This window comes from Drosophila nasuta, unplaced genomic scaffold (genome assembly GCF_023558535.2).
Source record: "Drosophila nasuta strain 15112-1781.00 unplaced genomic scaffold, ASM2355853v1 ctg61_pilon, whole genome shotgun sequence".
Lineage (NCBI taxonomy): Eukaryota > Metazoa > Arthropoda > Insecta > Diptera > Drosophilidae > Drosophila > Drosophila nasuta.
In genome coordinates, this window is record NW_026869606.1 from 51,250 (window position 1) to 65,651 (window position 14,402).

The following is a 14,402-nucleotide window of genomic DNA, read 5'->3' on the forward strand; positions in this document are numbered from 1 at the left end:
GCTATTAAATATAACTTCTTGTTTACTTAAATTTAGCTTTCAGGGAGATCAAGAATGTGAAATCTTTTAAGACTTCTAACAGTTGAGCTATTGTCTAAAAGACCTAGGGCTAAATTATTTACAAGATTGTGAAGTCTATCTGTATATTTCTTACTTTATTTCTTTATCTCTTCTTTTATAGTTGGAATATTTAGATCTCTGTGAATATTTGCATTGGTTACATAAAATGGAGCGTTAACAATTTGTCGCAATGTTTTTGATTGGTAGCGCTGAAGAATTTCAATATTTGAATTGCTAGGCTTCAAAATGGCTTTTGTAGAGGAAAACTTTGTTTTCCAAAGTAACCACTGGATTTTCTACTTAGTAACCAGGACATTTTCAGTGTTTTTATTTTGAGTTATTGACATTTCGCTTTTAAGTGCGGTTTCCATGTTAGTCTGCAGTCGAGGTGCATGCCAAGGTACTTCACACAGGTATCTTCTGGAATTGCTGAGCCGTAAAGTGTTACATTAGGGCATCTTCCTGGTCTTAGTGCAAACGTTATTTGGACAGACTTCAGGAAATTAATTTTAATTTTCCAGCGAAGAAACCAGGCTTCAATCAGACTGAGGTCACTTTGCAACAGTTGAGATGCTTCGTCTCGAGAAGAGCTTGTTACCAGAATGGCTGTATCGTCAGCATATGTTGCAGTGGTTTTGTTTGTTGCTGGCATATCTGCCGTGTATAAAGTGTAGAGGACTGGTCCTAGTACACTCCCTTGAGGAACGCCTGCGTTTATGAGAAATAGTGTTGATGTATCATTTCTCTGCTGAGCGTAGAAGCATCTCTTCGACAAGTAGGATCTCAGTAATAGATAGTATGGGGCAGGTAGCCAATTCTTTATCTTGAAGAGCAGTCCATTGTGCCAAACACGATCAAACGCTTGTTGAACATCAAGAAACGTAGCAGTACAGTATTTTTTGTTCTCAAGTGCATATACAATTTCATTAATGACCCTATGACATTGTTCAGTGGTGCCGTGGCCTCTTCTAAATCCGAATTGATATTCAGGAATGATGGCAAGTTCGTCCGAAATTGGCAACATCCTCTTAAGTAGTATTTTTTCAAATACTTTCGAGAATATTGTCAACAGACTAATGGGACGGTAGGATGATAGTTCAGCTTCTGGCTTGTTTGGCTTGAGGATCATAATGATTTCTGCACATTTCCATTGACTTGGGAAATGGTCTATCCTGAGAATAGCGTTAAATACTAGCGTTAGAAATCGTATGCATTTTAATGGTAGAGTTTTAAGAGTGATGCCGTCTATCTTATCCGGGCCTGGAGATTTTTATTGTTTAAGCATTTAATTTCTGACACGACTTCGTCAAAGTGAATTCTTTTAATAGGCAAGCTCATTTGACAAGGTGACCCAAGAAAGTTTTCTATTTCAGCTTCTGTCATAGGATTGTCAATGTCATTTGGAAATGTCTAAGGAAACTTTTCAATCAAAAAGTATAAATTGAAATATTGATAGAATAATAAACAAGATTTATATTAGTAGCAAATTGCACTTGTTCTTTTCGTAAACAAACTTCAAAACCCAAACTCGAAAACGTCATTTTGCAATAAGTACGCAACATATACATATGCAATCAAGATGAGCGGCAACAAAGCGGGCGTGGTGCTTAATTGCCGCACATGTAGCCGGGCATGTAAACAATACAAATCGCTGCAGGATGAGATCGAGATTGGGCCAGAGGGCAGCACAACGCTGGCAAAGATGCTCAACTATTGCTCCAGCTCGTCGTTTGAGCCGCAAGATGGCGCCGCAGCACATTTGCCACAGCACATTTGCATGCATTGTTTGCAATTGTTGGAGCAAGCGTTCGATTTCAAGCGCATGGTCATCGATTCCGACGAACTTTTGCGTTTTGGCCTCTAGGAGATGGACAACAATGCCAATAGCAGCTACAACAATAATAACAGCAACAGTGCTGCCGCTGCCGCTGCCTCCGCCAATCAAGAGTATGTTGTGAACGAGCTGCTGGGCGGCAACGGCGCCAATGAGGCTGAAGCAGTGGCCTCAGCCAAAGGCAGCAACTCGGGTCCACATCATGTGACCGCTCTTGTGGAGGCATACAGCCAACAGCCGGAGCCGGGACAGAAATACTTGGTCGAGGAGGTCACCGAGATGGAGGTGGATGAGTTGGACTCAGAAACTGATGATGCCAGCGAATCTTAGGGAGACTTTCAACCTACTGACATTGAGTATGTAACCATTAAAAGTGTATACGATTCCCAGGTGGAGGAGGAAGAGATTGATGCTGAGGCCGAACCCGAGGAGGACGAAGAGGAACTACTGGAGGCCGAGGAGGACGATGACATTGAGGTAATGGAAATGCAGCTGCAAATGCTCGCAAATCAAAAAATCGAATAACAAGCGCAATTTTAAAGCTAGAATTTTGGTATATACAATAATTACTATAGTAGTTATGATTCCTGAAAATTTAATGCGATCAGATAAAAATTGTCGAAGTTATTAAAGAAATATTTTGTATGGGCAAAAACGCCTACTTAATAGGACTCTTAGTTGCTTTGGCTGACAATCTGGTATGGTATGGTATGCAGTCTATCGTATATTTTGAATGGTGTACTATATCGATATATCAAACTTACCATTTGGTATATTTTTAGTATTTTTACATTATATTCTGTATATTTTGAGAAAAATACCGCAAAATATATTTCTTTTATTTAAAATGAGTAGCGGGTATCTCACAGTCGAGTACACTCAACTGTAACTTACTCTTACTTGTTTTATACAGTGACAGAGATTATAAATAGATTTGATGAAATTGATAACTCTTTCATCATAGTTGAAAATTTGCTATTAACATATGAAATAAATACTGTGTTTAGAATTTTAAAATATTAGGATATTTTGTCATGTAATAAACCGATTTAATGAAGTTGAAAGCTGCATTTGAACTGCAATTGAAAGTCAAAAGTTTTGGATATGCTTGGATTTTTGATTTCTTGCTTAAGATGGAGGATTAAGCTTCAATATTTTGTTGGCCACAACAGGTTTTCCGATGCGGTAAAAAGGCAGCAACTGAAAATCCGTGCGAGAGCATTTTATCGCTTAAATGGCACTCGATTTACACACACACACACAAACACTCATAACATGTATATGCAATATAGCCACGCAGTCAAACACATTACTTTATTGTTGATGTGGTCCGACCGCAAGCTCTTGAGTCAGGTGCGGCCTTGTAGGCTGAGTAATAACAGCGGGTGATGAGAGCCAAGAAGAGGTTGGCGGCGGGTGTCTAAATGTAGACAAATTTGCCCCGTTGTTATGAATTCATATGCCAGAAGCCAAAACGGTAATTAAATGTTACGCAAAACAACAAATGGCAAAAGCATCAATTGCGTCCAACCGTAAATTGTTATCTTAACAGTCCTTAACAAAAAAGTAGCTGTAATCACTTGTATTGGAAGTTTTTTCGATCATTAATTCTGAGTGTTCTGGCTTATCTCTGCAATAAGGAATTGTACTCGACATTTCAATAAAATAATAATTATTATCACATTTACTTTGACACATTTGTATGTTGTATTCCAAAAATTTTCTTTCGCTTGCAGTAAGGCTTGATATTAATCTCAATTCAAAGTTGAGAAATAATTTACTTCACAACTCGTATGTTCATTCGAGTTTTGTATTTCAAACGGAGAACATCAAATAATTGTGAAATTTATTTAATTTTTTTCAAAGTTAAAAAGAAAACCCGAAAAAATTAAAGCATAAAAATTGTAAAATTTGTTTAATTTTTTTAAAAAAAAGAAAAACGGAAAAAGAATTAAAAGCATAAAAATGCAGAAAGTCGTTTTAGTATCGGAAGACTTTGAAGAAATCGTGATGGATGAGCCAAATGCTCAACGAAACTCAAGAAGAGGAGCAGAACATCAATGTGGATCCAGCAGATCAACGTCCAATATCCGTGCCATTTGTGCATTCATGCACATTGCTTTTGGTGAAGAGTGGGCAGAGAAGCACATGATTGATGAGCACTTTGAATACAATGACAATTATGAGCCCTGCGAGTGGGATCGCGGATTCATTGATAGGCTCCCAGCGATAAGGCTGGCCAACTTGGTTGTGGCTGCTCACTTTATGCAGATCAATGCCTTGTTGCGACTTTTTCCTAAAGTTCACTTGGTTATTAAGGATGATACTTCGTTTCGGGGGTGAGAGGTGCGACTCTGAAGAAGATGAAGGATTTAATTTTGAAAAAGCCAGAGAAGTAGATGAAGAAGAAGAGGTAGAAGTCAACTCTGACGAAAATGAAGTAAAATAAATTGATGTCGAAAAGGATGAAGAGGTAGAAGTTAACTCTGAAGAAGAGGAAGTAAAAGAAATTGATGTCGAAAAAGGTGAAGAGGTAGAAGAAGTTGATGCTGAAGAAGTCAAAAGAAATAAATGTTGAAGAAGAAGAGGAGGAAGAAGTTAATGCTGAAGAAGAATTCAAAGAAATAGATGTCGAAGAAGAGATAGAAGAAGTTGATGCTGAAGAAGAATTCAAAGAAATAGATGTCGAAGAAGAAGAGGTAGAAGAAGTCAAAGAATTATATGAAGAAGAAGAGATAGAAGAAGGTACCTCTGAAGAAAATGAAGTAAAATAAATAGATGTTGAAGGAGAAGAGAAGTTAATTCTGAAGAAAATTGAGTAAAAGAAATAGATTTCGCTAAGGAGATGATGAAGAAATGAGTGCTGAAGATGAAGTCGAAGAAGAAGAGCTAAGCAGACTTAGCAAAGTTGAAGCTAAACTAAACTTTCATATACATATATGTAATTGGTGGTCTCGGCAATAAAATGTCTCAAAAAGAATAATTTGTTTTGGTGTCAACAGTTCAACAGTTGAAAAGTCAGGGTCCAGGGTATGTGCCAGTCGAGACTTCTTCGCAGGTAATTTGCCATTTGGCTCTAGTTTTCAATGTTGCTTTGAGAGCATCTGATTCATTTTTAGGCGAGGTCGTTACTTTGATTAGATTTTTGACGAACTGCTGCTGGCAGTCAAATTCAAAATAACGGGAGAGTTCGTGGCGTACACCAAGAACACGTCTCCGAGCCGGTCATGCCCTCTCCAGCCACATGGAATAACGCGGATCCGGCAACTCCAAGCCTAGTGCAACAACAACAACATGCAACCCTGACGATAATACGCTCATACATAGATTCTGACGTACACTCATACATACACACACGTACATACTTTTTGACATTTCAGTAAATTAATAATTATTATCACATTTACTTTGACACATTTCTAAGTTGTATTCCAAAAATTTCCTTTGGCTTGCAGTAAGCGTTGATATTAAACTTAATTCGAAGTGCAGAAGTACTTTATTTCACAATTCGTATGTTCATTCGAGTTTTGTGTCTCAAACGGAAAACATCAAATAATTGTAGAATTTATTTAATTTTTTTTTCAAAAAATAGAAAAACTGAAAAAGAATTAAAGCATAAAAATTGTGAAATTTATTTTTTTTGTCAAAAATAGATAAACCGAAAAGAATTAAAGCAAAAAAAATGGAGAGTCGTTTTAGTATCGGAAGACTTTGAAGAAATCGTGATGGATGAGCCAATTGCCAAATGCTCAAAGAAACTCAAGAAGTACATGGAGGAGAACATCAATGTGGATCCAGCAGATCAACGTCAATATCCGTGCCATTTGTGCATTCAAGCACATTGCTTTTGGTGAAGGAGTGGGCAGAGAAGCACATGAATGATGAGCACTTTGAATACAATGATGAGCTTCGGAGACACGGAGCCCTGCGAGGCAACGGTGGCCAACTTGGTTGTGGCTGCTCACTTTTGATGATCAAGACCTTGTTGCCACTCATGCCTAAAGCAACTTTCGGGGAAAGAGATGCGTCACTGAAGAAGATGATGGAGTTATTGGTGCAGAAGGCAAAGAAATTGATGTCGAAAAAGGAGAAGAGACAGAAGTTAACTTTGAAGAAAATGAAGTAAAAGAAAGAAATGTCGCAAAAAGAAGAAATTGTTTTGGTGTCAACGGTTCAACAGTTAAAAGTCATGGTCCAGGGTATGTGCCATTCGAGACTGCTTCGCAGGTAATTTGGCATTTGGCTCTCTAGTTTGCAATGTTTTTTTGAGAGCATCTGATTCATTTTAGGCGAGGTCGTTACTTTGATTAGATTTTTACTGACGGATGAGTCCTTAACAACATACATGGTGCGTTCCAAAGTAAACAGGACTTTTGAATCTAGCGCCCTCTGGTGGCGCCATATTTATGTCAACTGGTGCGTTAGAATCTGCTATCCTTTATCGACTTCCAGTAAAAATTTCATGACATTTCATCTATTGGAAGTGAAGTTATTGCCTTTTAAGTGTCAGTATGTTTTGTCATCGGTGCGAGAATGAGCTTCGAACAAAAAACCCAACACTAAATTTTGTTTTAAAACTTTTACCGAAACGTTTCAATTGATGAAAAAAGTTTATGGCGATGGTTTCTTATCCCGTAGCAGAGTGCACGAGTGGTTTCAACGTTTTCAAAGTGATCGTGAGGACATAAATGACGATGAACATGTGGGCCAACCAAAATCCGTGATCACAGAAAATTCCATCGAAACTGTGCGTGAATTCATAAAAAATCAGACGAAATCATCATTGAAATTAATGGAAATAGAATTGAACATCTCCAAAACATCGATTTATCGCATTTTGACCGAACATTTGGGTGTGTGCACGGTTTGTTCCGCAGAAATTGACTGACGTCCAAAAATTGCTCAGAATTAAACATTCGAAGGACCGACTATTTGACCAAAAATCACATTTTAACCATCAACCACTCCCCGTATTCAACTGATATTGCACCGTGCGACTTCTACCTTTTCGGACAAATGCATTTGCCGATGAAAGGAAAGCGTTATGCAGACGTCGAGGCCATTCAAAAGGCTTGCACCGGCATACTGGAGGCCATACCGGGCAACGAGCTAAAACACTCGTTCGACTTGCTTTTGGACCGTGCAAAAGCTGTATTAAAGCAGAAGGAGACTATTTTGAATAATATAAATTTGGAACGCACCTTGTACTACAACCACTTGAGAACTGCAACAGACGAATAAGTAAATTTACGTTTTAAATTTATGTAAACAAACCTGGAATTATGCCATACAAATTTGTAATTGGAGAACGAAATATTGCATTCTTTGAAGCTGATCATGCCAATAACATAAACAAGTTAGAAAGCTACAGTCGAGTGTGCTCGACTGTGAGATACCATTATTATTATTATTTTCAAAATATACCGAAAATACTACAAAAATACTAAAAATATACCCAATGGTATATTTAAGATATACCATAGACGGCACAATGTACCAGATTGTACAAAAATACAAAAGTATTTCTTTAATACCTTCCACAATTTTTATCTGATCGCAATCAAATTTTCAGGACTCACAAATACTATAGTTATTATTGTATACACCAGCTCTAGCTTTAAAATTACGCTTGTTATTCGATTTTTTGATTTTCGAGGGCTAGAGGGGCGTCGCAAAAATTTGAAACAAACTTGATCTGAAAATTATAGCTCTATCTACTATTGTCTCTGAGATCTAGGTGTTCATACGGACGAACGGACAGTCAACCATCGGACAGACGGACATGGCTAGATCGTCTCGGCTGTTGAACGCTGATCAAAAATATATATACTTCATAGGGTCGGAGATGCCTCCCTCTACCTGTTACATACATTTCCTGTCGGCACAAAATTATAATACCCTTCTATCCTATGGGTAGCGGGTATAAAACAAACACGCAAAAATTTTGGCATCGCCAATGCGGCGCACAACTAACCGAGTACTCGGTCGCGAAACTCATTCTTGCATTGCTTCGCCGGATACGGTAAATTTTCTACTCATGCCCTCACCACATTTGCCAAATCCGTTTTACACAATGTCTCACTCAGTCAGTCAGAACTTTGGTGAGAGTACCAAATGCTGTTTTGACTGTATTCATGCAGACCTCTAGTGCATACATACGATCATAAGAAGCAATAAAATTATATATTCCCGCCGCTGTCGCTGTGGTGTGAGAGATGATTAAATCTCTTAAGCTACAACGCCGCTGCGATTAATTCACGCTGTTCCCTTTGCGATTTATTCGCGACGCTGCGGCTGTCTTTTGCGATTCACACGCTCGCTAATGTAAGCAAGGGCAAAAGTGGAGCTGCATATTGAATGCGTAAAAACAATTGACGGACAAAACAGCAACAATGTCGACAGTGGAGCAACTCATCGAATTAGTCGAAAAAATAAAATTTTATATGATTCGGCGGACGCGGACTATAAAAACTTAACAAAAGGAACAAGATATGGGACGAAATTGGATTGGAGCTGGAAGAAAGTGGTAATTGTTTTATCAAATCGAATTACAAGGAATCTTTGAAATGAAAATTAATTATTTTTTATATTTTTAGGAAATTAAATAAAAAATGGGAGAATTTGAGGGTCACTCTCGCTAAATCTTTGAAGACCAGTTCAGGGCACGCTGGTAAAACGTGGATTTGGGCGAATGAAATGGAGTGGCTTCATCCATATATTTGTTCAACAAATGTAAGTGAAGAAAGAGAAGAATGCGAACCAGCAGAAACTGGAGCAGTTTATTTGGCGTTAACGGACGAGAGCATCGATGGTTTATCCCAAGGGCTACGTCCTCCGTAGAGGATATAACACAATATCTAAAGTCACAGGGGCCAGACGACACAGATATGTTGTTTTTGGCTCATGCGCAAACAATTAAAAAATTTTGCCCTAAATTTAAAATCGCCAAATTGATATTGGAGGAAGATATTCTCGAAGAAAATAGAGTTGGAAAAACATCGATGTAACATCGATGTTATCGATGTTGCCAAAAATATTTTTAACATCGATTGTTTTCTGGGAACATCGATTATCGTCACTTGCAACCGAGAAAAGGAAAGCGTGGTAAGCGGAGAACAAATTTTTACAATTTTTACAAAACTAATCTATTTTACTTGAATTTATAGTGAACAATATTGGTGGTGTTGGTGGCTAACATCTTGGAGCCTTTTGAGCACGCTACTCGGTCTATTTCCCAAGAAAAACGCTTCAATATCGATATTAATTCCTCTCAGATATGAATTAAACATAAAGATGGTTGATATTAAGCCAACGGCTCGTATGCCAGAGCGTTTCGCCCATTATGAGGTTAGAACAGTCCCAAAGGTGGCAACTATTCTGGATTCAAGGTTCAAAAAGATGGTTTCTCTCTCAGTCAAATTCAGACCAAGCTGCTAAGGCTTTAGAGAATGAATTGTACAACACATTGTCCAAAACACAGCACGATACGCCAACACCACCAAATCCAGAACCGAAAAGAAGAAATTTACGTTCCTACAGCAAAAAGTCGCTGTTAAATCTAAGTCGACCATGACAGACGCTATTATAGCTCTAAGGCAATATTAGGAGGCTCCAAATTCCCGGAGAGCGTCGAGCCTCTAGAGTTCTACAAGGTTTGAAATTGTTCAATATATCCTTTTAAATCTAATGGTTATTTTTTATAGATATGCCTAGATTCCATGAAAGCTTTGAAAAGCATTGCAAAGCAATACTTTTGCGTTCCAGCATCTTCCACGGCGTCGAGACGATTTTCAGCAAAGCTGGCCAATTCATTAGTGAGTGCAGGAGCTCTCGCAAACCAAAATAGTTAACAGCTTCCTTTATGATCTCAATTAAATAAGTTAAATTTAAACGGCGATAATCGATAACCCATAAGAAAAACAAGTAAGAAAGCTATAGTCGAGTGAACTCGACTGTGAGATACCCGCTACCCAATTTGATTAAAAGCAATATATTTTTGCGGTATTATTCTCAAAATATACCAAATTTACTGCAAATATACTAAAAATATACCAAATGGTATATGTGGTATATCGATATAGTACCGCATTCAAAAATACCATGGACGACTCAATATACCAGATTGTCAGCCAAAGCAACTCAAACCCCTAGTAAGTAGGCGTTTTGCCCATACAAAAGTATTTCTTTAATAACTTCTACAATTAAATTTTTGCCACGCCCACTTCCGCCCCACAAATCAAAAAATCGAATAACATGCGCAATTTAAAAGCTAGAGTTGCGAATTTTGGTATATACAATAATAACTATAGTAGTTATGATTCCTGATTTGGTTGCGATCAGATAACAATTTTGGAAGTTATTAAAGAAATACTTTTGTATGGGCAAAAACGCCTACTTACTAGGGCTCTTAGTTGCTTTGGCTGACAATTGGTATATTGTGCCGTCTATGGTATATTTTGAATGCGGAACTACACCGATATACCACGTATACCATTTGGTATATTTTTTATTATTTTTGCACTATATTTGATATATTTTGAGAATAATACCGCAAAATATATTTCTTTTATTCAAAATGGTAGCGGTATCTCACAGTCGAGTACACTCGACTGTAGCTTTCTTACTTTGAGGTGCAGCCGCTTACAACAACATTGCGATAGATGGCTCCACTAATTAACCCTTTCAAGCCCAAATTAAAATGGGGACACATAGAAAATATTATTTCCATAAATGATTAAAAGTAGCCCTAAGTATTTTTCATTCCGATTTTCAATACGCCTTTTGCCTTTTAGGCAACATTTTTCCACCATATATATATATATATAAATGAGTACGAAAATGTTAATGTTAATTGTAAAGTCAATGTTGCTTATAGGCAACAGTGGGCATGAAAGGGTTAAGCAAGTGACTTGCTGTATTTCTGCGCGTTATTGGTTTATGTTCGCCTGGTATTTCTCCTGGTGGGTTGGAACTTTTCTGCAGTTTGTGGCGGTATCGAGTAGACAACAACAACACTAACATAATTAGTAGTTGTTGTAATTATTGATGTTATAGTAGTTGTTGTTGTTGGTGTTGGCTTCCTGCAGCCGCCACGGAAGTATAAAAGTGCCAAGTCAATATTTGAAATACCGGACGAACATAAATCAGCAGCAAGTGGTTGATTTAAAACCAGTTTCGTTCTGTCCGCTATGTCTAAAGTGTTTGTTTTGATGCATCCCTGAAATTTTGACAGCCCTGCAAAGTCAGCTGTTTGATTACATGCGTGCGAAACTAAAAGCGCGGTAAAATTTAGTTTACTTCCGAGCGTGCCAAAATTGTTGTGGCTGACAATGCATTGTCTCTATTGCATCAGCCAAAGAACTGCAAGTGCCATGATCATTTGAGCTTGTATCAAATGATGCTTGTCCATTTATCAGAAAGTTACCTAACATACTTTGCGTTAGGCGCTGTCCATTAATTACTTAATTATTAATTATTAATAATTAAGTAATTATTAATATTATTAATATTAATATTATTATATTATTATTATTAATTAATTAATTATTAATCACTTAGCCGGGGTTGGGGTCAAGGAAGTGATTATGTTTGATTAAATGAGGACGGAGGGTATTGGACAATGAATACGTAATCATTTTATAAAAATATATAGCGCCGATTACTCCGTCAATAAGTACCGAATGCAACTCTATAATTAAGTCGATATACATATTCTATTATTTGTATATCGAAAATCAGCTACGCTTTTGACTCAAAAGTATTCGTTAAAATTTTGTGAATTTTGAAGACAACAGGAACGGGGATAGAACAGTGGAGACCAACAACAATGGAGGCAATGGTATGTTGTTGACTCAGATAAATACATCGGTATCCTTATATCAGGGGTACTCATTGAGCACTGCTCAACGCCTATAAGTTATTAAAGTCATCAGCTCCAGTGTTGTGATTTCGCTGTCCGCTGGGAATCCTGGGAGATGAAATATGTTGGAGGAAACTATTCCCTTTAATCACTGGCCTTGTGGCTCAGTGAAGTTTCCAATAAAAATATGTTAGGTCGATGTAACAAGTGCCGAAGCGTTTATTCGTACGCTATGGCTGCTGGGTAGCTCTAAACTAAAACTTATAAAATAAACCTCTACAGCTAAAGCTAAGCATCGCGAGTGGAAAAGTACTGGCTACAAATCCGTCGCTGCTTGCTAAGGATAACGGTGCACAATCATTGCGGCACATGAGACTTATCCGCGCGGGTCGCTTAATAAGTTGCCGGCCCGCGCATGCGAGGGCTGCTTAATTAATGTTGGGAAGTGTTGCTTCTTAACTTATACACTGAGTGCACTTTTGTTTTGTAGATGCCCTGTGCTTATGGGTAGTGCGCGCTACATACATATGTTAAGATATAAGATGAATTTGAGCACCCTGCTATAGTATTTATATGTTTGTAAATATCTTATCTTTTGATTTTAATGAAGCTAGATATTTTACATACATTTAATACTCACTTATATATATATTTTGTTGTTTCCTCTAATTACTTAGCTGGAGCAGAACGAAATTGACAAAATGACGGCTACATGGACAGAAATAATGAACCGGAATAATGGTGAATTAAATGAAAGTAAAATGAAAGTGACCCAGCTTGAGCTGGAAAACATGCAGCTGAAAACAAATAATTAGGCCAAAGAAGTCAATCTGGTACGAATAAAGCTTAATACATTCCGATGTTAATAAATTCGTTCAATACTAATTTTAATCATGTCTTGAAGGTTGAGCTGAAGAACAACTATTATGCAAAAGTCAAGGAATATATCATGATGGAATAGAAAATCATAGGCAGGTACATACAATTATTAACAATATAGTAATTGTCAATAGTATCTATAATAATTAATTTTAGTCACAGAACGAAATTGACAAAATGACGGCTACATGGACAGAAATAATGAACCGGAAGAATGGTGAATTAAATAAAAGAAAAATGAAAGTGACCCAGCTTGAGCTGGAAGACATGCAGTTGAAAACAAATAATGAGGCCAAAGAAGTCAAGCTGGACGAATAAAGCTTAATACATTCTGATGTTATTAAATTCAATACTAATTTTAATCATGTCTTGAAGGTTGAGCTGAAGAACAACTATTATGCAAAAGTCAAGGAATGTATCATGATGGAACAAAAACTTACTCAGACTGAGGCAATAGTGCATACAATTATTAACAATATAGTAATTGTCAATAGTATCTATAATAATTAATTTTAGACACAAATATTGATGGAGTGTGCCATTCAAAACCCCCGACGACTTTAATCGCGAAGCTGCTAATAAGGTGTTAAGAGAGAGGCTTTTGGACAGTAGAGAACACTCAGCAACAGCAGATGCAGCCTGTTCATACAGGGGAAATTTATGCTGCGTCCGACGACGGTTCAACGATTTCAAATACAGCTGCAACTGCAGTTGCTACAAGATTGAGAATTCGTCGAATTTAATTTAAACAAGTAAAAAAATTGCATTTGCATTTATACAATAGATTCGCACATCGTCTGCAAGGGAATTGCAGATTCGGTATACCGAAGATTTTTAGTTTACTGCATTGTTATCGCTTTTGTTTGATTTTATTGAAACAAATGTCCAAGCTGTGTGAATAAATAAAAGAAACACAACTCGGTCTATATTCGAGTGGGGAAACCGGAAGTGGAACTGGAGTGAAGGAAGTTTAGAGTATGCATAACATTTTTGGGGGCAGCAACATTTCTTATGATTTGATTTGTTGTATGTGTCTCTCATACTTCTTTTTTGCTTACGAGTAGTTGTCTAACAAAATTCTTCAACAATATTTGCATTTGTTTTGTTTTTTCATTTGCATGTTGTTGTTGTTGATTTTGTCATTATGTAAATTGTTGCAGTGCGCCTTAAATTGGTTTTGACTGTTTGTATGTTGTGTTTAGTACGTAATCAGCTCATTTCACTTAGTTATCGCATTCCCAGCTGACTATAAAGTAATTGTTGTTCTCATTCTCGAACTATATGACCTTTAATTATTTCCTTTTTTGTGTCTTTATTTGCCATATATATAAGTGTTATATATACTGAGATAAAAACTTTAAAATCTCTCCTCACTAACAATACTAATAATACTATCGTACATTATTATACTCATAACATTATATCATCTGGCAACTCTGTAATCACCAATTACTTATACATATTTAATAAAGTTCAGCTCTTATGCACACATCACGCAATGCACATGCTAACGCATACACAACATTATTGGCGACGAGGAGAAAAATTCGAAGAAAAATAAAAATAAAAGTGAATCGTGTCGCGTAGTCGTTGATACTCATCAAGATGCCGGCAGATGAAAATTTAATACAAGCAATTCTTGCTCAACAGCAAGAATTTACAACAGCGATATTGAAGCAGCAACGCAATTGGATGCAAGCAGTATTAGAAAAGAACGCAGCTCCAAGTGCGAGTAATTCAAGCCACGCGGGTGAATCTCTGTGTCCTACA

At 37.2% G+C, this 14,402-nt stretch overlaps 1 protein-coding gene and 1 long non-coding RNA gene across 2 annotated transcripts; both read left to right on the plus strand.

Moving 5' to 3' along the window:
- The first annotated feature begins 1,474 nt into the window (after positions 1-1,474).
- LOC132798021 (uncharacterized) lies at positions 1,475-2,416 on the plus strand. Its single transcript, XM_060809750.1, has one exon. The coding sequence runs from the start codon at positions 1,640-1,642 to the stop codon at positions 1,922-1,924; it is 285 nt and encodes a 94-aa protein (XP_060665733.1). The 5' UTR covers positions 1,475-1,639; the 3' UTR covers positions 1,925-2,416.
- Positions 2,417-9,292: 6,876 nt separating this feature from the next.
- On the plus strand, positions 9,293-13,550 carry LOC132798020 (uncharacterized). Its single transcript, XR_009633862.1, has 5 exons — positions 9,293-9,546; positions 9,598-9,708; positions 12,431-12,586; positions 12,658-12,728; positions 12,789-13,550. It is a non-coding gene; the product is annotated as an uncharacterized LOC132798020 (long non-coding RNA).
- The last annotated feature ends 852 nt before the right edge of the window (positions 13,551-14,402 follow it).

What these genes read in the sequence shown, in the direction of transcription:
- LOC132798021 (XM_060809750.1), top strand. Translation starts at nt 1,640, where the DNA reads ATGAGCGGCAACAAAGCGGGCGTGGTGCTTAATTGCCGCACATGTAGC.